This window comes from Heptranchias perlo, unplaced genomic scaffold, assembly GCF_035084215.1.
Source record: "Heptranchias perlo isolate sHepPer1 unplaced genomic scaffold, sHepPer1.hap1 HAP1_SCAFFOLD_1100, whole genome shotgun sequence".
Lineage (NCBI taxonomy): Eukaryota > Metazoa > Chordata > Chondrichthyes > Hexanchiformes > Hexanchidae > Heptranchias > Heptranchias perlo.
This window is the reverse complement of record NW_027138321.1, coordinates 5080-32500: the sequence shown is the minus strand read 5'-3', so window position 1 is coordinate 32500 and position 27421 is coordinate 5080. Positions and strand designations below refer to the sequence as shown.

Below are 27421 nucleotides of genomic sequence, written 5' to 3'. Positions count from 1 at the left end.
AACCCTCTCATCCCAGGGATTAATCTAGTGAACCTTCGTTGCACCGCCTCTAAGGCAAGTGTATCCTTCCTTAGATCAGGAGACCAAAACTGTACGAAATCAATCCCAGTCACTTACAGCAGTGCGGTCTCCAGGCGCGATTGACCGGGGGCGGGGGGGGGGGGGTTGACTGCCCCCACCATTACCGCTCTGGCCAGGAATTGTGGCGTCACTTAATGCAGGCTTTTAATTTCAGTGCATGGCCCGGGTAGGAGGGCTGTGAGTCTGTCGGGCAGTAATTAACGCTGTTTGGAGTAACATTTCAAATATGCATTCCTGTGCTCAATTCAACTCCTCCCTCACGTCTCTGGGCCTCAGCGACTCGGCCTGCTCGCTGCCTCGTCTAAAGAAAAACTCCTTTTATTTTTTTAACTTAAACGCACGATGGGTGCGGTAGCGGAGCGGTTGTGCCACCCTTTACGTGAAAGGGCGGTGGAAGCAGATTCGATCGTAACTTTCAGAACGGAATTGGATAAATACGCGAAGAGGAGAAAAAAAAAATCACAGGGCAGGAAAGAGCCGGCACAGGCACGAAGGGCCGAATGGCCTCCTCCTGTCCTGTACCTACTACCACACTGGTAATCCAGAGGCCTGGACTGATAACGCAGAGGACATAAGTTCCAATCCCACCGTGGCAGTTTTGAGAATTTTAGTTCAGTGTCAGAGAAAATGACCGTGAAGCTGTCGGATTGCAGTGAGAACTCAACGGCCTTCACTAATGTCCCTTTGCGGGGAAGCAAACCTGCCGTCTTTACCCGGTCTGGGCCTGCACGTGACTCCAGTCCCACACCGGCGTGGCTGACTCTCAACTGCCCTCCGCCGCGGCCTGGAAGGACAATCGGCCGCACCAGGGGCGGGCGATAAACGCCGCGGGCCTGGCCGTCCCGAGAGTGAGCATTTTTAAAAAAAAAAATCGCAGGCGCGCACTCGGGTTCCGGAGCTGGGATGCTGTGCGGAGGGAGAGGCTGTTTCCTGCCCTATCAGCTCAGGACCCAGCCCGTCTCCCGGGATCGGAGAGCGTAAAGAACCAGGCCCGTGTCGTCCAGTGGAAATCATTGAGATGGGGGCGGCCCATGGAGGGATTTGAGAACGAGGATGGGAATTTTAAAATCGAGGCGTCGCCGGGCCGGGAGCCGATGCGGGTCAGCGAGCACAGGTGGGGGTGATGGGCGAACGGGACTCGGAGCGAGTTAGGATACCGGGGGGCAAGCAGAGTTTTGGATGAGCCGAAGTTTACGGAGGGCGGAAGATGGGGGGCCGGCCGGGAGAGCGTTGGAATAGTCGAGTCTGGAGGTAAACAAAGGGCACGGACGAGGGTTTCAGCAGCGGATGGGCTGAGGCGGGGGTGGCGGAGACGGGCGACGTTACGGAGGTAGATGGGGTGGTCAAACAGGACGCCGAGGTTGCGAACGGTCTGGCTCAGCCTCAGACGGTGGCCCGGGGAGAGGGACGGAGTCGGTGGCGAGGGAGCGGGGTTTGTGGCGGGGACCGAAGACGTCCGCTCAATGAGGATGCCCACCGGCCGCGGTGAAACAGCTCAAGGAACTGGAGGGTGAGGCTCCCTTTAAGGTCGAAAGTGAGAACCATGTGTGTGTGTTTTCCCTATTTCTCCCCCCTCCCAACTCCCAAAGACGACATTATAGAAATTGCTCCATGTGAGTCAGTGAGAGAGATCTTGTTTACAAGCCCAGGCTAGCTTCAGTGGTTTAGATTAGAGCAATAAAGCTGGAATGCGAGAGCTGTTGTAACTGAACCTGAGTCATCCTGTCGGGTACTGGCTGGCGACAGCCTCCCACTTCAGCCCCACGGCCCTCTCCACCTGACGACGAGCAGGGTCCGCTCCCCTCCAGTCCCCCTGAGAGCGCTCCCAACCGCAGTTGGCTGGTCTTGGCTGCGCTCCCAGGTTTGCCGCGGGGCGGGAGCCGACTCTGCAATTCCTCTCTTCAGTCGGGATCTGGCGTACCCCTCCCAGAGCACAGGAGGCCGGAGCTACTCCAAGGGACTTGGGCGAGCTCCCCGGACGGGGCGGTGAGGAACAGCGAACGGGCCTTTTAAACGCCTGACACAACGTCGCCAGCGCGGAGAAGACGCGGACGGCTAGCCGCTGGCCGAGGCGAGACGGGCAGAAGACTGGGCGTGATTGCACCGCGACTGTCTGCTGGCCGAAGGGCCGCCATTGAGACAGTTCGAGTTCAGAATTAGGTTATAAACCGACACCAGCTTGGCCTCATCCCCGTTTAATTCGCCGGTAAGGGCACGCTTTGGACACCGTGTGCAGTTTTGGTTTTTAAAAAAAAGGGGCCATCGGTGGAGGACTCTCGAGCGAAGAGCGGCCCAGAACGACTCGAGGATTCCGGGCTCTGTCGGGTTCGGGGCTGGCCTGGAAGGGACTGAAACTCCTTTCTGTCGGAGGAAAGAAATCGGCGACCAGGTCTTTGCAAGGTGTCGGAAAGGCACGGGAGACCGCAGACTCCAACTCGATGAATTGCCCGTTGCCGACCAAACAGGCGAAGAACCTCTCAGCTAATCCTAACAGCGGGTGGGTTGCCCAACGTTGAGTAGAGGAGCACGTGGATGCAGAATCGGCAGGTCTCGAGTCAGGGTAGGGAGCAGAAGATTTTTCGTTTGCCCCCCTCACGGTGTTGGCCCTCGCTTTCGCCCCTTGAGTCACTGGGTTCGAGCCCCCTCCCAGAGACTGGAGCACATAACCCAGGCCCACACTCCCCAGGGCCAGTACTGAGGGAGCGCTGCACTGTCGGAGGGTCGGTACTGAGGGAGCGCTGCACTGTCGGAGGATTGGTACTGAGGGAGCGCTGCACTGTCGGAGGGTCGGTACTGAGGGAGCGCTGCACTGTCGGAGGGGCGGTACTGAGGGAGCGCTGCACTGTCGGAGGGGCGGTACTGAGGGAGCGCTGCACTGTCGGAGGGTCGGTACTGAGGGAGTGCTGCACTGTCGGAGGGTCGGGACTGAGGGAGCGCTGCACTGTCGGAGGGTCGGTACTGAGGGAGCGCTGCACTGTCGGAGGGTCGGTACTGAGGGAGCGCTGCACTGTCGGAGGGGCGGTACTGAGGGAGCGCTGCACTGTCGGAGGGTCGGTACTGAGGGAGCGCTGCACTGTCGGAGGGTCGGTACTGAGGGAGCGCTGCACTGTCAGAGGGTCAGTACTGAGGGAGTGCAGCACTGTAGGGGGGCAGTACTGAGGGAGCGCAGCACTGTCGGAGGGTCAGTACTGGGAGTATAGCACTGTCGGAGGATCAGTACTGGGAGTATAGCATTGTCGGAGGGGCAGTACTGAGGGAGCGCTGCACTGCCGGAGGAGCCGTCTTTCGGATGAGACGTCAAGCCGAGGCCCCGTCTGCCCTCTCAGGTGGGCCACTATTTCGAAGAGCAGCAGGGGAGTTCTCCTCAGTGTCCTGGCCAATATTTATCACGGAATCATAGAATGACACAGCACGGAAGGAGGCCATTCAGCCCATTGTGCCTGTGCTGGCCCTTTGAAAGACCTGTCCACTTAGTCCCGTTCCCTGCCCATTTATCCTTTAACCAACACCTACAAACAGATTATCTGGTCATTATCGTAATGCTGGTTGTGGGAGCTTGCTGTGAGCAAATTGGCTGTCGCCTTTCCGACATTACAATAGTGACGACCCTTCAAAAGCACTCCGTTGGCTGTAAATTGCTTTGGGACGTCCTGAGGTTGTGAAAAGCGCAGTATAAATGCAAGTTCTTTCTTTCCTTCCTTCTTTCATGCCTCCGCTCAGTCTCTTTATCTGATGAAATAAGTTGTCTCTCGAGTCCTTCCTTTAAGCCTGGTCACCTGGCTCTCAAACCTTTTCTAATGCGTCAATCTCCTTTTCAGAGGTAGGGTGAACAGCACTGGACTGTGCTTGCCAATGGTCGTGTACAGTGGAGCTGATCAGGCCAAATAGCCTTTTCCTCATTTGCTGCTCAGTCATGAACAGGTGCAGAAAATAATCAAGAAGGCTAATGGAATGCTGGCCTTTATATCTGGAGGACTGGAGTACAAGGGGGCAGAAGTTATGCTGCAGCTATACAAAACCCTGGTTAGACCGCACCTGCAGTACTGTGAGCAGTTCTGGGCACCGCACCTTCGGAAGGACATATTGGCCTTGGAGGGAGTGCAGCGTAGGTTTACTAGAATGATACCTGGACTTCAAGGGTTAAGTTACGAGGAGAGATTACACAAATTGGGGTTGTATTCTCTGGAGTTTCGAAGGTTAAGGGGCGATCTGATCGAAGTTTATAAGATATTAAGGGGAACGGATAGGGCGGATAGAGAGAAACTATTTCCGCTGGTTGGGGATTCCAGGAGTAGGGGGCACAGTCTAAAAATTAGAGCCAGACCTTTCAGGAGCGAGATTAGAAAACATTTCTACACACAAAGGGTGGTAGAAGTTTGGAACTCTCTTCCGCAAACGGCAATTGATGCGAGCTCGATTGCTAAATTTAAATCTGAGATAGATAGCTTTTTGGCAACCAAAGGTATTAAGGGATATGGGCCAAAGGCAGGTATATGGAGTTAGATCACAGATCAGCCATGATCTTATCAAATGGCGGAGCAGGCACGAGGGGCTGAATGGCCTACTCCTGTTCCTGTGTTCCTATGCTCTGTGTCGTTTAAATATGTACGTGTCGCCCCCCCCCACCCCCGCCATTTTTCTCAGCATGTAATTTTTTTTCCTCTCTTGTAAAGCATCCTCCTCTTTCGGCCTCTCCGCTGCTGAGAGGCCGTCGAGCTGCCCGGACCGGCAAGAGTGACCCATGAAACTGCCCAGTAGCAAGTGCCAGGGACTCCCCGGGATTGTTGCAGCTTGCCCATTTGGATCTGCCCAGTCGGCCGGCGCACTGGCCCCGATTTTTTTTTTTTGCCGCCAAATTAAAGGCGGGTTCAACGGCGCCCGCCGCTGTCGGCGCCAAAGTCGTCCAGCAACTTGCGGCGAGGAGGACACACCCCCCCCCCGCCGCGAGCAAGCGGATCGCCACGAGCTGCTGGACGGCTCGCGCCTCTCCGCCGCCAGCCCCCGCGGAAACGGCAGCTCGCCCTCCACCTCCCCCCCCCCCCCCCCCGGGTTCCGTGAAGTTGCCGCCTGCGCGCGTCGATTGCCAATTGAACTCGCCGCAGGAAGGTGACGTGTGCCAACAGTGGGTAAGCACCTTTTACGATGAGGAGATTTATGCCACTCAAACTCTCCAGCCCAGAGAGGGAACAGTTGAAGCTTTAGGGAATCTTTCCTGCAGGCAGTAAATTGTTGGAGAACTTTTTAAAAATTTACATTTTTTTTTCTTCTGTCTCCTTTTTTGTTCTCTCTCTCTCTCTCTCAATCCGATCTTTCTGCCCCTCTCTTTTTGAAAATCCGATCGCTTGACGTGAGCCTGTGTTGGGAAATACCAGTCGGGCTGTTTACATTCCAGCACGGTATCAGGACAACAGTTCGTGCCTCCCCGCCCTTAATGATTAAGCTGTTGACTTTGCCGGGGGGGCCTCCTGAGACGGTTCAATCTGCAAAGAATCTTTTAACGCACGCTGTGACCCTCTTGAGGAAGGTCGGTGGAAAGCCAGGAACAGCGGCGGCCCAAAGGGATTCAGGGGTCCGTGCACAAAATTCACTGAGGTGCAGTGGTCAGGGACAAAAAGAGAATCAAAGAGGCTGATGGAGTATATTAGCCTTTATATCTAGAGGGCTAGAGTATAAAAGGGGAGGAAGTTTTGCTGCAGCTGTACAAAGCCCTGGTTAGACCACGTCCGGAGCACGGTGCACAGTCCTGGGCACCGCGACCTTAGAAAGGACAAACTGGCCTTGGAAGGAATGCAGCGTAGATTCACCAGAATGACACCAGGGCTCCCAGGGTTAGATTATGAGGAGGTATTCCATAAGCCGGGCTCGTGTTCCCTGGAATATTACGAGATTAAAGGGCGGTGATTTGATTGAGGTCTCTCGGATTTTGAAAGGAATCGGGAGGGTCGATAGAGAGAAACTTTTCCCGCTGGTGGGGGGAATCGAGGACAAGGGGACGTGACATCAAAATCAGAGCCAGGCCATTCAGGAGAGAAGTGAGGGAACACTTCTTCACGCAAAGGGTGGTAGAAATGTGGAACTCTCTCCCGCAAAAAGCAGTAGACGCTCGCTCAATTAATAATTTTAAATCATGAAATCCATGGATTTTTGCCAGCCGAGGGTATTAAGGGATACAGAGTCAAGACGGGTAAATGGAGTAAGGATACAGGTCAACCATGATCTCATCGAATGGCGGAACAGTCTCGAGGGGCTGAATGGCCTCCTCCTGTTCCTGTGTAACAGGCTCGGGGGGGCTGAATGGCCTCCTCCTGTTCCTGTGTAACAGGCTCGAGGGGGCTGAATGGCCTCCTCCTGTTCCTGTGTAACAGGCTCGAGGGGGCTGAATGGGCCTCCTCCTGTTCCTGTGTAACAGGCTCGAGGGGGCTGAATGGCCTCCTCTTATTCCTGTGTAACAGGCTCGAGGGGGCTGAATGGCCTCCTCCTGTGGATCTCGTCATAGAATCATACCGCACGGAAGAATGCCATTCGGCCCATCGTGCCCGTGCCGGCTTTTTGGAAGAGCGATCCAGTTCGGCCCAATTCCCCCCCGCTCTTACCCCAGCAGCCCTCTAAACTTCTCCTCTTCAAGCTACGTCCAATTCCTTGTTTGTTTTGAAATTTGGAATTTTTTTCTCCCCCTGCCCCCGTAGGTGTCGTATTGGAAAAACCTTTCGCAACACTCCTTCTGCGTTGGCATGAACGACACCTCGTCTGCAGCCTCACCTGTAAGTACCCTCTTCCTCCTCTTTAATGTGTGTTGCGGACAGCTGGCTATCTGACCGGTGACCGTCTCTCCCAGCCAAGCCACCCGGAGAATCCACGAGGGGCTTCGGTTGCCCGATTCGGGGTGGGGGTAACAGGGTCACGCCCCGGTACCCGGCTGGGAGAACTCGAGCTCAGGGTGGCAAGTTCCAAACCGGAGGGACCCCCAACCCCGCCAAAGCTTTTGCAGAGCCTACCAGCATGGTAGCTTCCATGAGCTTCCTGCTTCTCCGGGGCTGGGACCACCCTATCCACTGGGACGTTGGCTTGCACGGTTAACCGGAGCTAAGTGGGGAGAACGGCCCCCAGCGACGTCTGTGTCTGTCCAGGCCCCGTCGATGAAGCTGGGCGGCTGGTCGATTGTTAACCATGCCCGAGAGTAATGCACTCCTTATTGGGTCAGCTGTCGGATTACAGGGTCTGCCATGGAGGATTGATACGGTAAAGCTCCCTCTACACTGTCCCATCAAACACTCCCAGGGTCAGGTACAGGGTTAGATACAGAGTAAAGCTCCCTCTACACTGTCCCATCAAACACTCCCAGGGTCAGGTACAGGGTTAGATACAGAGTAAAGCTCCCTCTACACTGTCCCATCAAACACTCCCAGGGCAGGTACAGGGTTAGATACAGAGTAAAGCTCCCTCTACACTGTCCCATCAAACACTCCCAGGGCAGGTACAGGGTTAGATACAGAGTAAAGCTCCCTCTACACTGTCCCATCAAACACTCCCAGGGCAGGTACAGGGTTAGATACAGAGTAAAGCTCCCTCTACACTGTCCCGTCAAACACTCCCAGGGCAGGTACAGGGTTAGATACAGAGTAAAGCTCCCTCTACACTGTCCCATCAAACACTCCCAGGGCAGGTACAGGGTTGGATACAGAGTAAAGCTCCCTCTACACTGTCCCATCAAACACTCCCAGGGCAGGTACAGGGTTAGATACAGAGTAAAGCTCCCTCTACACTGTCCCATCAAACACTCCCAGGGCAGGTACAGGGTTAGATACAGAGTAAAGCTCCCTCTACACTGTCCCATCAAACACTCCCAGGGCAGGTACAGGGTTCGATACAGAGTAAAGCTCCCTCTACACTGTCCCATCAAACACTCCCAGGGCAGGTACAGGGTTAGATACAGAGTAAAGCTCCCTCTACACTGTCCCGTCAAACACTCCCAGGGCAGGTACAGGGTTAGATACAGAGTAAAGCTCCCTCTACACTGTCCCATCAAACACTCCCAGGGCAGGTACAGGGTTAGATACAGAGTAAAGCTCCCTCAACACTGTCCCATCAAACACTCCCAGGGCAGGTACAGGGTTAGATACAGAGTAAAGCTCCCTCTACACTGTCCCATCAAACACTCCCAGGGGCAGGTACAGGGTTAGATACAGAGTAAAGCTCCCTCTACACTGTCCCATCAAAAACTCCCAGGGCAGGTACAGGGTTAGATACAGAGTAAAGCTCCCTCTACACTGTCCCATCAAACACTCCCAGGGCAGGTACAGGGTTAGATACAGAGTAAAGCTCCCTCTACACTGTCCCATCAAACACTCCCAGGGCAGGTACAGGGTTAGATACAGAGTAAAGCTCCCTCTACACTGTCCCATCAAACACTCCCAGGGCAGGTACAGGGTTAGATACAGAGTAAAGCTCCCTCTACACTGTCCCATCAAACACTCCCAGGGCAGGTACAGGGTTAGATACAGAGTAAAGCTCCCTCTACACTGTCCCATCAAACACTCCCAGGGCAGGTACAGGGTTAGATACAGAGTAAAGCTCCCTCTACACTGTCCCATCAAACACTCCCAGGGCAGGTACAGGGTTAGATACAGAGTAAAGCTCCCTCTACACTGTCCCATCAAACACTCCCAGGGCAGGTACAGGGTTAGATACAGAGTAAAGCTCCCTCTGCACTGTCCCATCAAACACTCCCAGGGCAGGTACAGGGTTAGATACAGAGTAAAGCTCCCTCTACACTGTCCCATCAAACACTCCCAGGGCAGGTACAGGGTTAGATACAGAGTAAAGCTCCCTCTACACTGTCCCATCAAACACTCCCAGGGCAGGTACAGGGTTAGATACAGAGTAAAGCTCCCTCTACACTGTCCCATCAAACACTCCCAGGGCAGGTACAGGGTTAGATACAGAGTAAAGCTCCCTCTACACTGTCCCATCAAACACTCCCAGGGCAGGTACAGGGTTAGATACAGAGTAAACCATTACTATTGTTAAAGAGGCTATATAAATGCAAGTTGATGTTGCTGTTGAGAGGGTCAGCACCTGAAGGGAATGTGTTGGCTGTTAACCGTTCTGGATGCTCCGTGTAATCGGACCCTTCTCTTGTCACCTAGGCGGTGGAAAAGGCAGGCCCTCTGAACAAGACGAAGATCGCGGAAGGAGGGAGGAAGCTGAAGTAGGTGTTGCCTTTGCTGCCGCGTTACCCGGGACTGAATGTTAGCGAGTATCCAGGCCTCCCGACTTCTCCGGGACAAGCTCCCTGGAAAATTTTAGTGTTTTCCCACCTCGCCCTCTTGCCCGGAAGAAGAATATGGCAGGTTTTACGAAATTTTTAAAATGGGAGCGATTTAAAATATTGCCGGAGGGTCAGTACTGAGACAGCGCCGCACTGCCGGAGGGTCAGTACTGAGGGAGCGCCGCACTGTTGGAGGGTCAGTACTGAGGGAGCGCCGCACTGTCGGAGGGTCAGTACTGAGACAGCGCCGCACTGTCGGAGGGTCAGTACTGAGGGAGCGCCGCACTGTTGGAGGGTCAGTACTGAGGGAGCGCCGCACTGTCGGAGGGTCAGTACTGAGGGTGCGCCGCACTGTCGGAGGGTCAGTACTGAGGGAGTGCTGCATTGCCGGAGGGTCAGTACTGAGGGAGCGCCGCACTGTCGGAGGGTCAGTACTGAGGGAGCGCCGCACTGTCGGAGGGTCAGTACTGAGGGAGCGCTGCACTGTCGGAGGGTCAGTACTGAGGGAGTGCTGCATTGCCGGAGGGTCAGTACTGAGCGAGTGCTGCATTGCCGGAGGGTCAGTACTGAGGGAGCGCCGCACTGTCGGAGGGTCAGTACTGAGGGAATGCTGCACTGTCGGAGGGTCAGTACTGAGGGAGTGCTGCATTGCCGGAGGGTCAGTACTGAGCGAGTGCTGCATTGCCGGAGGGTCAGTACTGAGGGAGCGCCGCACTGTCGGAGGGTCAGTACTGAGGGAATGCTGCACTGTCGGAGGGTCAGTACTGAGGGAGCGCCGCACTGCCGGAGGGTCAGTACTGAGGGAGCGCCGCATTGCCGGAGGGTCAGTACTGAGCGAGTGCTGCATTGCCGGAGGGTCAGTACTGAGGGAGCGCCGCACTGTCGGAGGGTCAGTACTGAGGGAATGCTGCACTGTCGGAGGGTCAGTACTGAGGGAGCGCCGCACTGCCGGAGGGTCAGTACTGAGGGAGCGCCACACTGTCGGAGGGTCGGTACTGAGGGAGCGCCGCACTGTCGGAGGGTCGGTACTGAGGGAGCGCCGCACTGTCGGAGGGTCGGTACTGAGGGAGCGCCGCACTGTCGGAGGGTCAGTACTGAGGGAGCGCTACATTGTCGGAGGGGTCAGTACTGAGGGAGTGCTGCCCTTTTGGATGTGCCGTCTTTCGGATGAGACCGTAAACCGAGGCCCCGTCTGCCCTCTAGGGTAGACGTAAAAGATCCCAAGGTCAAGGTTTTGAAGTCGATCAGGGGAGTTTCTCCCCGGTGTCCCGGGGCCAATATTTATCCCTCAACCATCATCACTAAAACAGATTATCTGGTCATCATCACGTTGCTGTTTGTGGGATCTTGCTGTGCACAAATTGGCTGCATTACAACAGTGACTACACTTCAGTAAAAGTCCTTCATTGGCTGTAATGCGCTTTGGGATGTCCTGAGGTTGTGAAAGGCGCTGGATAAATGCAAGTCTGTCTCTTTCTGTCTCTTTCTGTCCCTTTCCCTCTCTTTCTTTCCCTTTCCCTCTCTTTCTTTCTCTTTCCCTCTCTTTTTCTTTCTCTTTCCCTCTCTTTTTCTTTCTCTTTCCCTCTCTTTCTTTCTCTTTCTCTCGATTCGGGACCACTCTGGGCGTTGCCACCTACCCATCAGCGGAGGCTCGGGGAGTTGGCTTGTTAGGACAGCTGCAGTACGAGCACGCCCGTGTCTTTCACCCTAACCTGCGGTTGTGTGTCTCCCTCCCTCAGGAAGAACTGGAGTAGCTCGTGGGTGGTACTGGCTGGGAACAGCCTGGCTTTTTACAAAGAGGCCAAAGCCCAGGCTGCTGGCACCAAGGTGAGTACCTCAGAGTCCGGGTGCCTATGTGTAGCGTCCCATTGAAGTAAAAAGTCCGATATCGTCTAACCTGTTCGAGTCCAGGTGCCATTTTCAGATGTATAAATACTGTTCTTTTAAAAATATGGAATCCTACAGCACAAGAGAAGGCCGTTCGGCCCATTGTTCCTGTGCCGGCTCTTTGAAAAAGCTCTCCAATGTGCCCCACTCCTCCCCTGCCCCCCTCATCTCCCCCTCTGGCTCTCTTGCCAATTACTTTAATTCTGTGTCCTCTGGTTACCGACCCTCCTGCCACTGGAAACAGCTCGCAAATATTCTTTGCACCAAAACAGCGAGGGGTGGGGGGATCACACAGCGCACCGATTGCAATTCAATCAGGGGCAATATTAGCAAGCTACCCTGCATTTTGATGCTTTCCAGGTTACCATATTGTCACAGGAGATATTTAACTAATTGAGACCAGTAACCCACAGGAAAAATCACATTTAACCAAACCGCTTGCATGTTCTACACTTGCACGGTTTGGCATGGTTAATCTGCTCAGAGGGTAAACAGAGTATCTGATGGAAATAGCACTGTCTTATAGTTGCTTATTCACACATGCCCCGCTCCCCTCCTCAGATTTTACTTTCAGCATTGGCACAAGGGAGCCTTTTTGGCAAGCCGCCTAAGACCACACTCGGGGCACTGTGCGCAGTTCTGGTCTCCATATACCTTGGTTAGACCACACTTGGAGCACTGTGCACAGTTCTGGTCTCCATATACCTTGGTTAGACCACACTTGGAGCACTCGGCACAGTTCTGGTCTCCATATACCTTGGTTAGACCACACTTGGAGCATTCGGCACAGTTCTGGTCTCCATATACCTTGGTTAGACCACACTTGGAGCACTGTGCACAGTTCTGGTCTCCGTATACCTTGGTTAGACCACACTTGGAGCACTGTGCACAGTTCTGGTCTCCGTATACCTTGGTTAGACCACACTTGGAGCACTGTGCACAGTTCTGGTCACCATATACCTTGGTTAGACCACACTTGGAGCACTGTGCGCAGGTCTGGTCTCCGTGTACCTTGGTTGGACCACACTCGGAGCACTGTGCGCAGTTCTGGTCTCCATATACCTTGGTTAGACCACACTTGGAGCACTGTGCACAGTTCTGGTCTCCGTATACCTTGGTTAGACCACACTTGGAGCACTGTGTACAGTTCTGGTCACCATATACCTTAGTTGGACCACACTTGGAGCACTGTGCGCAGTTCTGGTCTCCGTATACCTTGGTTAGACCACACTTGGAGCACTGTGCACAGTTCTGGTCTCCATATTATAAAAAGGATATAGAGGCATTGGAGAAGGTGCAAACAAAGATTCACAAGGATGATACCAGAGCTGAGAGGTTATAACTATCAGGAAAGGCTGAACAGGCTGGGGCTCTTTTCTCTAGAAAAGAGAAGGCTGAGGGGTGACCTGATAGAGGCCTTTAAAATTATGAAGGAGTTCGATAGGGTAGATGTGGAGAAGATGTTTCCACTTGCGGGGGAGACCAGAATTCGGAGGTCATAAATATAAGATAGTCACTAATAAATCCAATCGAGAATTCAGGAGAAACTTCTTTACCCAGAGAGAATGGTGAGAATGTGGAACTCGCTACCATAAGACCATAAGAGATAGGAGCAGGAGTAGGCCATTCGGCCCCTCGAGCCTGCTCCGCCATTTAATGAGATCATGGCTGATCTGATTTTTACCTCAACTCCACTTTCCTGCCCTTTCCCCATATCCTTTGACTCCCTTGCTGATCAAAAATTTGTCTAACTCAGCCTTGAATGTATTCAATGACTCAGCCTCCACAGCTTTTTGGGGTAAAGAATTCCAAAGATTCACGACCCTCTGGGAGAAGAAATTCCTTCTCATTTCCGTCTTAAACGGGCGACCCCTTATTCTCAGACTATGCCCCCTAGTTTTAGATTCCCCCCATGAGGGGTAACATCCTCTCAGCATCTGCCCTATCGAGTCCCCTCAGAATCTTGTATGTTTCAATAAGATCTCCTCTCATTCTTCTAAACTCCAATGAGTATAGACCCAACCTGTCCAATCTTTCCTCATAAGACAACCCTTCCATACCCAGAATCAACCAAGTGAACCTTCTCTGAACTGCCTCCAATCGAAGTATGTCCTTCCTTAAATAAGGGCACCAGAACTGTACGCAGTACTCCAGGTGTGGTCTCACCAGCACCCTGTACAGATGTAGCATGACTTCCCTGCTTTTGTACTCCATCCCCCTAGAAATAAAGGCCAATATTGCGTTTGCCTTCCTGATTACCTGCTGCCACCTGTATGTTGACTTTTTGTGTTTCATGCACGAGGACACCCAGATCCCTCAGTACCGCAGCATTTTGTAATATTTCTCCATTCAAATAATATTTAGCATTTTTATATTTCCTCCCAAAGTGGATGACTTCACATTTTCCCACATTATATTCCATCTGCCAAATTTTTGCCCATTTACTTAACCTGTCAGTATCCCTTTGCAGACACTTTGTGTCCTCATCGCAACTTGCTTTTCCACCTATCTTTGTATCATCAGCAAATTTGGCCACAAGACACTCTGATCCTTCATCCAAGTCATTGATATATATTGTAAATAGTTGAGGCCCCAGCACTGAGCCCTGCGGCACCCCACTAGTTACAGATTGCCATTTTGAAAATGACCCTTTCATCCCGACTCTTTGTTTTCTGTTAGTTAGCCAATCCTCTATCCATGCCAGTATATTACCCCCAACACCGTGAGCTCTTATCTTGTGCGGTAATCTTTTATGTGGCACCTTATCGAATGCCTTTTGGAAATCCAAATATACTGCATCCATTGGTTCCCCTTTATCCACCCTGCCCGTTACTTCCTCAAAGAACTCTAATAAATTTGTCAGGCATGATTTCCCCTTCATAAACCACGTTGACTCTCCTTGATTGTATTATGAGTCTCCAAATGTCCTGCTACTACTTCCTTAATAACGTGTGCGGTTTTCCAATCCGCTGGGACCTTTCCAGAATCTAGTGAATTCTGGAAGATTACAACCAATGCCAATATCTCTGTAGCCACTTCCTTTAAGACCCTCGGATGCAAGCCATCAGGTCCAGGGGACTTGTCAGCCTATGGACCCATTAGTTCACCTAGTATTTTTTCTCTAGTGATCGTGATTGTTTTTAGTTCCTCCCTCCCCTTTGCCTCTTGATTTTCTACTATTATTGGTATGTTATTAGTGTCTTCTACTGTGAAGACAGATACAAAATATCTGTTCAATTCCTCTGCCTTTTCCTTGTTTCCATTATTATTTCCCCAGTCTCATCCTCTCGGGGACCAATGTTTACTTTAGCTACCCTCTTCCTTTTTATATACTTGTCGAAGCTTTTACTGTCAGTTTTTATATTTCTTGCTAGTTTACTCTCATAATTTATTTTCTCCCTCTTTATTATTCTTTCAGTCATCCTTTGCTGGTTTTTAAAGTTTTCCCAATCTTCGGGCTTACCAGTAATCTTTGCCGTGTTGTATGCTTTTTCTTTTAACCTGATACCATCCTTGACTTCTTTAGTTAGCCATGGTTGGTTCACCGTTTTTATGGAGTCTTTCCTCCTCACAGGGATATATTTTTGTTGCGAGTCATAAAATATCTTTTTAAATGTTTGCCACTGCTTATCCACCATCATACCATCTAATCTGTTTACCCAGTCCACTTTAGCCAATTCCACCCTCATTCCTTTATAATTGCCCTTATTTAAGTTTAATACAGTAGTTTCAGACCCAAGATCCTCGCTCTCAAACTGGATGTGAAATTCTATCATGTTATGATCACTGCTTCCCAAGGGATCCTTTACTTTGAGATCATTAATTAATCCTGTTTCGTTACCCATTACCAGATCCAGAATGGCCTGTTCCCTCGTTGGTTCCCCGACGTATTGGTCTCAGAAACAGTCCCTAATACACTCCATGAACTCCTCTTCAGAGCTACTTTTGCCAATTTGATTTGTCCAATCTATGTGAAAGTTAAAATCGCCCATGATTATTGCATTACCTTTTTTACAAGCCCCCCTTATTTCCTGATTAATATTTTGCCCTACAGTGTAGCTACTGTTAGGGGGCCTCTATACTACTCCCACCAGTGATTTCTTTCCCTTGCTATTTCTTACCTCCACCCAAATTGATTCGACATCTTGATCTTCTGAGCCGAGATCATTTCTCACTATTACACCAATTTCATTCTTTATTAACAGAGCTACCCCACCACCTTTACCTTTTTTCCTAGCCTTCCAAAATGTTAAATAACCCTGAATATTTAGCTCCCAACCTTGGTCACTTTGCAACCACGTCTCTGTAATGGCCACGAGATCATACCCCATTTGTTTCTATTTGTGCCGTCAATTCATCTATCTTATTACGAATGCTGCGCGCATTCAGATAAAGAACCTTTAATTTTGTCTTTTTACCATTCTTTCCTACCCCGGCCCCATTTGCTCGTGCACTCTTATGTTTGTACGCTCTGTCCCTTCCCGACACACTCTGTTTATCATTCCCCCCATCACTTTCCTGTACTACTTCCTTGTCTTTTCTCTTTATCAATCTAAACTTCGCCCCACCTGAGCTCTCCTCCCCTCCCACCACAAGGATTGGTTGAGGCGAATAGCGTAGATGGATTTAAGGGGAAGCTGGATAAACACATGAGGGAGAAAGGAATAGAAGGATATGGTGATAGGGTGAGATGAAGCAGGGAGGGAGGAGGCTCATGTGGAGCATAAACGCTGGCACGGACCAGTTGGGCCGAACGGCCTGTTTCTGTGCTGTACGTTCCATGTAAGACTGATGCCACCTGTATAATTGGCACTAACCAGAGAGTTTTTAAAACGTTTCAGCCTTGACAAACAGCCTGTACACTTGTCAACAACTGAAAGTTTTGATTGGCGCACGGAGCCCTGTGCGAGCACGCTGGCCACACACCGGGAGTTTTCCTGGACTTGTCCAGGCAATGCGGAGCAGCGGTCAACAAAGCCGCTGGGGATGTTGCATTTACCCGGTCAGAACAGTGGAATACAAGCCCAGGATCAAACCATACAGGGCTCTGGTCAGACCGCACCTGGAGGACTGCGTCCTGGTTGTCGAGAAACGAGAGAGGCATTCAGGTGCTGGGGGCAGTGCAGACTAGAGTCACCAGACCAATCCCCCACCAAGTGGTCAAGGGGTCTGAGTTAGGAGAGATCTGGATCCCTAGTTACCCACATGTGCCTAGTGGCTGACGTATTGGCCGAGAGTGGTTTCGGGAACAGTTGCGTGCGGAGGTGGAGGGGACTTGGGGATGTGTCCCCCCGCGCCCCCCCCCACAGCCAGGACGAGTCGAAAATGGCCTCCCCCGTCCCTGTCTATCTCGTGAACTCGATGACTCCACCGTCACAGGGCTGAGCTTCCTTCCGCACCCACTCCCCCTTTTCAATTTTCCCTCCACAGAAACTGGGGAACCGGCCGGAGAGCAGCATGGACCTACGAGGCTCGCTGCTCGAGTGGACGAAGGAGATGTCCAGCAAGAAGAACGTCTTCCGGGTACGTCACTCGAGCGACGGGGCGCGCCCCCTCAAAAACCCCGCCTCTTCGACCAAGCTTTTGGTCACCTGCCCTAATGGCTCCTCAGGTGGCTCGGTTGTCAGGTTTTGTCTGATAATCGTCCCCCCCGCCCCCCTCCGTGAAGCACCTTGGGATGTTTTGCCACGTCAAAGGCGCCGTACATGAATTCAAGCTGTTGTTCCTGACTTCACGATAACTCACTTGCCATTTATCGCAAGGGGAACGGAATATAAAAGTCGAGATGTTTTGCTGCTGTTGTCCAGGGCATTGGCGAGACCACATCTGGAATACTGTGTGCAGTTTCGGTCTCCTTATTTAAGAAAGGACATAATTGCTTTGGAGGCGGTCCAGGCAAGGTTCACTCGACTGATTCCTGGGATGGGGGGGTTATCTTATGAGGAAAGGTTGGGCCTGTACACACTGGAGTTTAGAAGAATGAGAGGCGATCTTATTGAAACATATAAGATCCTGAGGGGAATTGAAGGGGTAGATGCTGAGAGGATGTTTCCCCTTGTGGGAGAGACTAGAACTAGGGGACACAGTTTAAAAATAAGGGGTCTCCCATTTAAGACTGGGACGAGGAGAAATTTTTTCTCTCAGAGGGTGGTGAGTCTGTGGAACTCCCTTCCCCAGAGAGCGGTGGAGGCAGGGTCATTGAATATTTTTAAGGCTGAGTTAGATAGATTCCCGATTAACAAGGGAGTCAAAGGTTATAGCAGGTAGATGGGAAAGTAGGGTTGAGGTCACAATCAGATCAGCCATGATCTTATCAAATGGGAGAGGAGGCCCGAGGGGCCGAGTGGCCTACTCCTGCTCTTAATTCGTATGTTCGTATGTTTTGTTTGGACATGTAACCGTGACATGGTGCTGATGCGTAGAAAAGTATCATTCCCTCTTCACAGATCGTGGGATTTGCAAGAGTTTCCCCTCCCTGCATAGGAAACAAGAGGCAGCCATGGCAGCTGGGCTATCCCAGCATGCACAGCAGCGTTGAAAGCCCTCTATTAAAAGTACAGAGCCCGTGGATTTTAATGGAGGGATTTCACCACTGCGGTTAACGATGGACGATGGGAAAGCAATCCCTCCATGACAGCCTCTCGCTCGCTGGCGATCGGAAACAGTTGGGTACTGGCCGTCCGACAGTGCGGCGCTCCCTCAGTACCGCCCCTCTGACAGTGCAGCGCTCCCTCAGTACCGCCCCTCCGACAGTGCGGCGCTCCCTCAGTACCGCCCCTCCGACAGTGCGGCGCTCCCTCGGTACCGCCCCTCCGACAGTGCGGCGCTCCCTCGGTACCGACCCTCCGACAGTGCGGCGCTCCCTCGGTACTGACCCTCCGACAGTGCGGCGCTCCCTCGGTACTGACCCTCCGACAGTGCGGCGCTCCCTCGGTACTGACCCTCCGACAGTGCGGCGCTCCCTCGGTACTGACCCTCCGACAGTGCGGCGCTCCCTCGGTACTGACCCTCCGACAGTGCGGCGCTCCCTCGGTACTGACCCTCCGACAGTGCGGCGCTCCCTCAGTACTGACCCTCCGACAGTGCGGCGCTCCCTCAGTACTGACCCTCCGACAGTGCGGCGCTCCCTCAGTACTGCCCCTCCGACAGTGCGGCGCTCCCTCAGTACTGACCCTCCGACAGTGCGGCGCTCCCTCAGTACTGCCCCTCCGACAGTGCGGCGCTCCCTCAGTACTGCCCCTCCGAACGGAGATCGCAGCCTCTCGTATCAGCCCCCAACCTAAATGCCAGAGGGGAGGAGAAGGTTTGGAGCTGCAGGTTTGTACAGTTTGCAGCTTCCGGCACCTCTGTGCTCTCAGACGGGGGGTGAACCGGCATTGGTTCTAACCCCCCTGACCCTCTCTTCGATTCCCCAGGCCATCTATACCCTAGCTGAGCAATAATAACCCTTATCAAAACGTGTGGCTCAGCAGGTAGCTCCCTCTCACTCTCTCGCCTCTGAGCCAGAAGTGCGTGAGTTCGAGCTCCCACTCATGAGATTTGATCCCCATAATCCAGGCCGACACTCCCGGTGCAGTACTGAGGGAGTGCTGCACTGTCGGAGGGGCAGTACTGAGGGAGCGCCGCACTGTCGGAGGGGCAGTACTGAGGGAGCGCGGAGGGGCAGTACTGAGGGAGCGCCGCACTGTCGGAGGGGCAGTACTGAGGGAGCGCCGCACTGTCGGAGGGGCAGTACTGAGGGAGCGCCGCACTGTCGGAGGGGCAGTACTGAGGGAGCGCCGCACTGTCGGAGGGGCAGCACTGAGGGAGCGCCGCACTGTCGGAGGGGCAGCACTGAGGGAGCGCCGCACTGTCGGAGGGGCAGCACTGAGGGAGCGCCGCACTGTCGGAGGGGCAGCACTGAGGGAGCGCCGCACTGTCGGAGGGGCAGCACTGAGGGAGCGCCGCACTGTCGGAGGGGCAGCACTGAGGGAGCGCCGCACTGTCGGAGGGGCAGTACTGAGGGAGAGCAGCACTGTCGGAGGGGCAGTACTGAGGGAGCGCCGCACTGTCGGAGGGGCAGTACTGAGGGAGCGCCGCACTGTCGGAGGGGCAGTACTGAGGGAGCGCCGCACTGTCGGAGGGGCAGTACTGAGGGAGCGCCGCACTGTCGGAGGGGCAGTACTGAGGGAGCGCCGCACTGTCGGAGGGGCAGTACTGAGGGAGCGCCGCACTGTCGGAGGGGCAGTACTGAGGGAGCGCCGCACTGTCGGGGGGTCAGTACTGAGGGAGCGCTGCACTGTCGGAGGGGCAGTACTGAGGGAACGCCGCACTGTCAGAAGGTCAGTACTGAGGGAGCGCCGCACTGTCGGAGGTGCCGTCTTTCGGATGAGACGTTAAACCGAGGCCCCGTCTGCCCCTCTCAGGTTGACGTGAAAAGATCCCACGGCCACTATTTCGAAGAAGAGCAGGGGGGGAGTTCTCCGCGGTGTCCTGGGGCCAATATTTATCCCTCAACTAACATCACTAAAAAAACAGATGATCTGGTCATTTATCACATTGCTGTGTGTTGGATCTTGCTGTGCCCAAATTGGTTGCCGTGTTTCCTACACTACAACAGTGACCACACTTCAAAAAAAAGTACTTCATTGTCTGTAAAGCGCTTTGGGACGTCCTGAGGTGGTGAAAGGCGCTGGATAATTACAAGTTGTTCTTTACAAATATCTGAGCCCGGGGATCCCCACAGTCAACGCTCCCGTCCAAGTCTTCACTTGCACCGTGAGAACAGCCCCCCCTGGTGGAGACTCTCCCATCGCATCCAGCGGCACGAGGCTGAGCGGCTACCTGGGCAAAGACCAACGGTGCGCTGTGCGGAAATCCCCCCTCAGCTTGCTGCCTTCCTCTCCTGAAGGGGCTGCCTCATGCTGCGCCACCGTTCCACTGGCTGCTCTCCTGTACCTCGCCCAGTTGGTGGTTTTCGACCATGTGGGTCTTAATTGTGGGCAGTAGGTCATGGGAGGAGGTTACAGAGTAGCCCAAACCTGTGCAGACAGACAAGCGCGCGCACACGTGTACGCACACAAACACACGCACGTGGACATGCACATGGACACACATACACACAAACACACACACACACGCATATAGACACACACACACATATAGACACACACACACGCACGCACGCATATAGACACACACACACGCACGCATATAGACACACACACACGCATATAGACACACACACAAGCACGCATATAGACACACACGCACGCATATAGACACACACGCATATAGACACGCATATAGACACACATGCACGCATATAGACACACACGCATATAGACACGCATATAGACACACATGCACACACACACACACGCACGCATATAGACGCACATACACACACGCACGCATATAGACGCACATACACACACGCACGCATATAGACACACACATACACACACGCACGCATATAGACACACACATACACACACACATATAGACACATACACACACACACGCATATAGACACACACATACACACACGCACGCATATAGACACACACATACACACACGCATATAGACACATACACACACACGCATATAGACACACACACACGCACGCATATAGACACACGCACGCATATAGACACACACACGCACGCATATAGACACACACACACGCACGCATATAGACACACACACGCATATAGACACACACACACACGCACGCATATAGACACGCACGCATATAGACACACACACACGCACGCATATAGACACACGCACGCATATAGACGCACACGCACGCATATAGACACACACACACACACACACACATGCATATAGACACACGCACGCATATAGACACACACACACGCATATAGACACACACACACGCATATAGACACACACACACACACGCACGCATATAGACACACACACATATAGACACACGCACGCATATAGACACACGCACGCATATAGACACACACGCACATAGACACACACGCACGCATATAGACACACACGCACATAGACACACGCACATACACACACGCACGCACATAGACACACACGCACATATAGACACACACGCACATAGACACACACATATAGACACACACGCACGCATATAGACACACACACATACACACATGCACGCATATAGACGCACATACACACGCACGCATATAGACACACATGCACGCATATAGACACACACACACACGCACGCATATAGACACACACACATACACACACACGCATATAGACACACGCACGCATATAGACACACGCACGCATATAGACACACGCACGCATATAGACACACACGCACATAGACACACGCACGCATATAGACACACACGCACATAGACACACGCACATACACACACGCACGCACATAGACACACACGCACATATAGACACACACGCACATAGACACACACATATAGACACACACGCACGCATATAGACACACACACATACACACATGCACGCATATAGACGCACATACACACGCACGCATATAGACACACATGCACGCATATAGACACACACACACACGCACGCATATAGACACACACATACACACACACACGCATATAGACACACACACACACACGCATATAGACACACACATACACACACGCACGCATATAGACACACACACATACACACACGCATATAGACACATACACACACACACGCATATAGACACACACGCATATAGACACACACACACACGCATATAGACACACACACACGCATATAGACACACACGCACATATAGACACACACGCGCATATAGACACACACGCGCATATAGACACACACACGCATATAGACACACACACGCATATAGACACACACACGCATATAGACACACACACGCATATAGACACACACACGCATATAGACACACACACACGCGCATATAGACACACACACGCATATAGACACACACACACGCATATAGACACACACACGCATATAGACACACACACACGCATATAGACACACACACACGCATATAGACACACACACGCATATAGACACACACACACGCATATAGACACACACACACGCATATAGACACACACACACGCATATAGACACACACACATATAGACACACACACACACGCATATAGACACACACACACGCATATAGACACACACACACGTATATAGACACACACACACGCATATAGACACACACACACGCATATAGACACACACACACGCATATACACACACACGCATATAGACACACACACACGCATATACACACACATATACACACACAAGTGTATGCACACAAACACACGCACGTGTATGCACACAAACACACGCACGTGTACGCATGTGGACGTGCACATAGACACACAAACACATACAGCAACACGTGCATACGCACAATCACATATGAACACACACCTACGCGCACGCACAAGTGTGCACATACACACACAGACATAGACACACTTCCATGTGCACAAACACACTTACGCGCGCACAAACACACGTACGCGCGCACAAGCAGAGCTTTTCAGCACGACCTGTGTCCTCGATGCCCTTCGCCGGGTGACGAGAAGTGGAAAAGAGCTCCCTTGCCCAACATAAGCTTTCCTTTCCCCCCCCCCCGCCCCTCCTCCCCGCCCCCGGAAAAGCAATTAAAATGTATTCTTTGTTCCCGACGCACAGCTCCGGACCATTACTGGGAACGAGTTCCTGCTCCAGGCTGAAAACGAAGATTACATTAGCGACTGGTACAAGACCATTAAGAACGTTATTGAGACCTTGGTAAGTAGTACATTTTGTTTATCAATCTGTAAGTAGAGGCATGGAGGACAAAAGCAAAGGAGTTATGATAAACCCTTCATAAATCACTGGTCAGGCCTAGGCTGGAGTATTGTGTCCAATTCTGGGCACCGCACTTTAGGAAGGATGTCCAGGCCCTCAGAGAGGGTGCGGAGGAGATTTACCAGAACGGTACCAGGGATGAGAGACCTCAGTTATGCGGAGAGACTGGAGAAGCTGGGATTGTTCTCCTTAGAGCAGAGAAGGTTAAGGGGGAGATTTAATAGAGGTGATCAAAATCACGAGGGGGTTTTGATCGAGTCGATGGGGAGAAACTGTTTCCAGTGGCAGGAGTGTCGGTAACCAGAGGACACAGATTTAAGCTAATTGGCAAAAGAACCAGAGGGGGAGATGAGGAGAATGTTTTTTTACGCAGCGAGTTGTGATGATCTGGAACGCGCTGCCTGAAAGGGCGGTGGAAGCAGATTCAATAGTAACTTTCAAAAAGGAATTGGATAAATAATTGAAAAGGGAAAATTTGCAGGGCTACGGGGAAAGAGCAGAGGGAGAGCAGGATTAACTCTTTCAAAGAGCCGGCACAGGCACGATGGGCCGAACGGCCTCCTTCTGTGCTGTGAGATTCCATCGAAAATGGGGTGGGAAAAAAATAGAACTAATTTTTTTGTACCCAGATCCGATACGTTTTGCAAAAACTCCAGTGAAAGCGGGGAGGGACTGAGGCTCGATTGGGAGGGGGCAGGGTTTGACTGGCCTCGACGGGCCCAAACAGCCTAACCTGTCCTTGCTCCCTTCCCCCCCCCCGGCGTGGACAGGATCGGGAGAACCCGCTGGACTATCCGCTGGTGTACGCGCTGCAGAGGAGCGCCAGCTCCGAGCTGCTGGACTGCAGCGGAGAGGAGGACGAGACCCCAGCCAAAGACAAGCCCAAGGACGGCAGGAGAATCTCACGTGAGTCGTGCGGCCGCCTGGGGGCGGGGGGGTGGGGGGAGCGGGGGGAGTCCCCACCTGTCGGACGACATCGGTGTAGCGCCTCCACCCCGAACACCCGCAGAGTGAGACTCGCATTTACACGGTGCCTTTCACCACCTCGGGACGTCCCAAAGCGCTTTACAGCCAACGGAGTACTTTACTTTCGAAGCGGGGTCACTGTTGTAATGTAGGGAAACGCGGCAGCCGATTTGCGCACAGCAGGATCCCACAAACAGCAATCTGATAATGACCAGATAATCTGTTTCAATGATGTTGGTAGAGGGATACTCCAATCAAACTGGAAGAAGTGTAACATTAAGTAAATCAGTATTTCAGTATTGTGGTCAATTATACAATTAACGTTCTGAGGTACCCATTGGTCTCAGATTGCCTCAAGCGTAGCAGTGGACACCATATGGTCCCTCTCCAAGGCCAGCAGGGTGCAGACAAGACCACAGATGAGAGGCAGGCAGCCAGAGCGAGCCTCTCTGCACGTCCCACACATCTTGGCCAGGCCCAGGAGTAGACGCATAAGGACTTCCTCTGTCTCGCCTGTGCCTCCATGTACTGGCTGGCCGAATATCAGGAGTGTGGGATTAAAATGGAGGCAAAAATTGAGGAACAGCCCTTTTAAATAGGAAAATAGGGGCTGCAACCTCTCACATGTGAAATACGGTTCCTTCCAGGCCGCAAAAATTACACGTGGCCTGGGTACCAGTGAAGTGGCTCAAGAGTAGGTTGGATACCACAGCTCCATGCAACACACTCCAACTCGGTACCCTCGGGCCTGCTCTGCCATTTGATAAGATCGCGGCTGACCTGATTGTGACCTCAACCCTACTTTCCCGTCGACCCACTATGACCTTCGACTCCCTTGTTAATCAGGAATCTATCGAACTCACCCTTAAAAATATTCAATGACCCTGCCTCCACCGCTCTCTGGGGAAGGGAGTCCCACAGAGTCACGGCCGGGGGCGCTACGATCAGCCTCCGAGAGCACCGCACCGTTAGAGGGTCAGTACTGAGGGAGCGCCGCACTGTCGGAGGGGCAGTACTGAGGGAGCGCCGCACTGTCGGAGGGTCAGTACTGAGGGAGCGCCGCACTGTCGGAGGGTCAGGACTGAGGGAGCGCCGCACTGTCGGAGGGTCAGTACTGAGGGAGAGCCGCGCTGTCGGAGGGTCAGTACTGAGGGAGAGCCGCGCTGTCGGAGGGTCAGGACTGAGGGAGCGCCGCACTGTCGGAGGGTCAGTACTGAGGGAGCGCCGCGCTGTCGGAGGGTCAGTACTGAGGGAGCGCCGCGCTGTCGGAGGGTCAGTACTGATGGACCGCCGCGCTGTCGGAGGGTCAGTACTGAGGGAGCGCCGCACTGTCGGAGGGTCAGTACTGAGGGAGCGCCGCGCTGTCGGAGGGTCAGTACTGAGGGAGCGCCGCACTGTCGGAGGGTCAGGACTGAGGGAGCGCCGCACTGTCGGAGGGTCAGGACTGAGGGAGCGCCGCACTGTCGGAGGGTCAGTACTGAGGGAGAGCCGCGCTGTCGGAGGGTCAGTACTGAGGGAGAGCCGCGCTGTCGGAGGGTCAGGACTGAGGGAGCGCCGCACTGTCGGAGGGTCAGTACTGAGGGAGCGCCGCGCTGTCGGAGGGTCAGTACTGAGGGAGCGCCGCACTGTCGGAGGGTCAGTACTGAGGGAGCGCCGCACTGTCGGAGGGTCAGTACTGAGGGAGCGCCGCACTGTCTGAGGGTCAGTACTGAGGGGAGCGCCGCACTGTCGGAGGGTCAGTACTGAGGGAGCGCCGCACTGTCGGAGGGTCAGCACTGAGGGAACGCCGCACTGTCGGAGGGTCAGCACTGAGGGAACGCCGCACTGTCGGAGGGTCAGTACTGAGGGAGCGCCGCACTGTCGGAGGGTCAGCACTGAGGGAGCGCCGCACTGTCGGAGGGTCAGTACCGAGGGAGCGCCGCACTGTCGGAGGTGCCGTCTTTCGGATGAGACATTAAACCGAGGCCCCGTCTGCCCCTCTCAGGTGGATGTAAAAGATCCCACGGCCACTATTTTGAAGAAGAGCAGAGGCGGGGGGGAGTTCTCCCCGGTGTCCTGGGGCCGATATTTATCCCTCAACCAACATCACTAAAAAAACAAAAAGCTGACCATTCACCTCGTTGCTGTTGGCGGGATCTCACTGTGCGCAAAATGGCGGCCGCGTTGACCCCCGCGTGTCACTGCGAAGCGCTCCCGGAGGCCCAGCCCCCCCCCCACCGGCTCCCCGCTTGACGAGCTACTCTGTTTGTTTGCCTTTGCCAGTGCGGCGGATGAACTCGGACAGCTCGGAGAGGAAGAGGGTGAAGAACAGGATCAGGAAATTCATCACCAGGAGGCCGCCGCTCCAGACCCTGCAGGAGAAGGGGCTGATCAAAGGTAATCCGCAGACGGCTCCCCCACATCCGGGGGTTCCAAGGGCCGTACCGCAGTTTAATGAGGAACGAACGCTATCTAATCCCCTCACTCCCCACCCCACCGAGGATGGATCGGCCCAGCGGGTCTCTACGGCCGTGTGTTATCTATCCCCGGCAGGCTTACAGTGCTACTACACGGACTAAGAGGGCCCGCCCTGGGCTGGGGAGAGTGTTGGAAGCACTACGATTAGCCATCGTGGGTTATGGACAGTGTCGGGGTGGGGGGGCTATGATCAGTCTCAGTGGGTTAGGAGCAGTGTCGGAGGGCTGGGAGCAGTGTCGGGGGGGGCTACGATCAGCCTCAGTGGGCTGGGAGCAGTGTCGGAGGGGCTATGATCAGTCTCAGAGGGCCGGGAGCAGTGTCGGGGGGGCTACGGTCAGTCTCAGTGGGCTGGGAGCAGTGTCGGGGGGGCTATGGTCAGTCTCAGAGGGCTGGGAGCAGTGTCAGAGGGGCTACGATCAGTCTCAGTGGGCGGGGAGCAGTGTCGGGGGGCTACGATCAGTCTCAGTGGGCTGGGAGCAGTGTCGGGGGGGCTACGATCAGTCTCAGTGGGCCGTGAGCAGTGTCGGAGGGGCTACGATCAGTCTCTGGGCTGGGAGCAGTGTCGGGGGGGCTACGATCAGTCTCAGTGGGCTGGGAGCAGTGTCGGGGGGCTACGATCAGTCTCAGTGGGCTGGGAGCAGTGTCGGGGGGGCTACGATCAGTCTCTGGGCTGGGAGCAGTGTCGGGGGGGCTACGATCAGTCTCAGAGGGCTGGGAGCAGTGTCGGAGGGGCTACGATCAGTCCCTGGGCTGGGAGCAGTGTCGGGGGGGCTACGATCAGTCTCAGAGGGCTGGGAGCAGTGTCGGGGGGCTACGATCAGTCTCAGTGGGCTGGGAGCAGTGTCGGGGGGGCTACGATCAGTCTCAGTGGGCTGGGAGCAGTGTCGGAGGGGCTACGATCAGTCTCAGTGG

The 27421-nt window shown here is 53.6% G+C and overlaps 1 protein-coding gene across 1 annotated transcript in view; it reads left to right on the top strand.

The window, feature by feature from the left end:
• LOC137307761 (rho GTPase-activating protein 15-like) overlaps positions 1-26637 on the top strand; it is a 50442-nt gene extending 23805 nt beyond the window's left edge. The window contains exons 5-11 of the mRNA XM_067976907.1: positions 6768-6842; positions 9228-9289; positions 11089-11176; positions 16667-16759; positions 22928-23026; positions 23857-23992; positions 26315-26637. Coding sequence (XP_067833008.1) covers positions 6768-6842; positions 9228-9289; positions 11089-11176; positions 16667-16759; positions 22928-23026; positions 23857-23992; positions 26315-26610 — 849 coding nt within the window. The 3' untranslated portion in view covers positions 26611-26637. The remainder of the gene's footprint in view (positions 1-6767; positions 6843-9227; positions 9290-11088; positions 11177-16666; positions 16760-22927; positions 23027-23856; positions 23993-26314) is intronic.
• Positions 26638-27421: the final 784 nt, after the last annotated feature.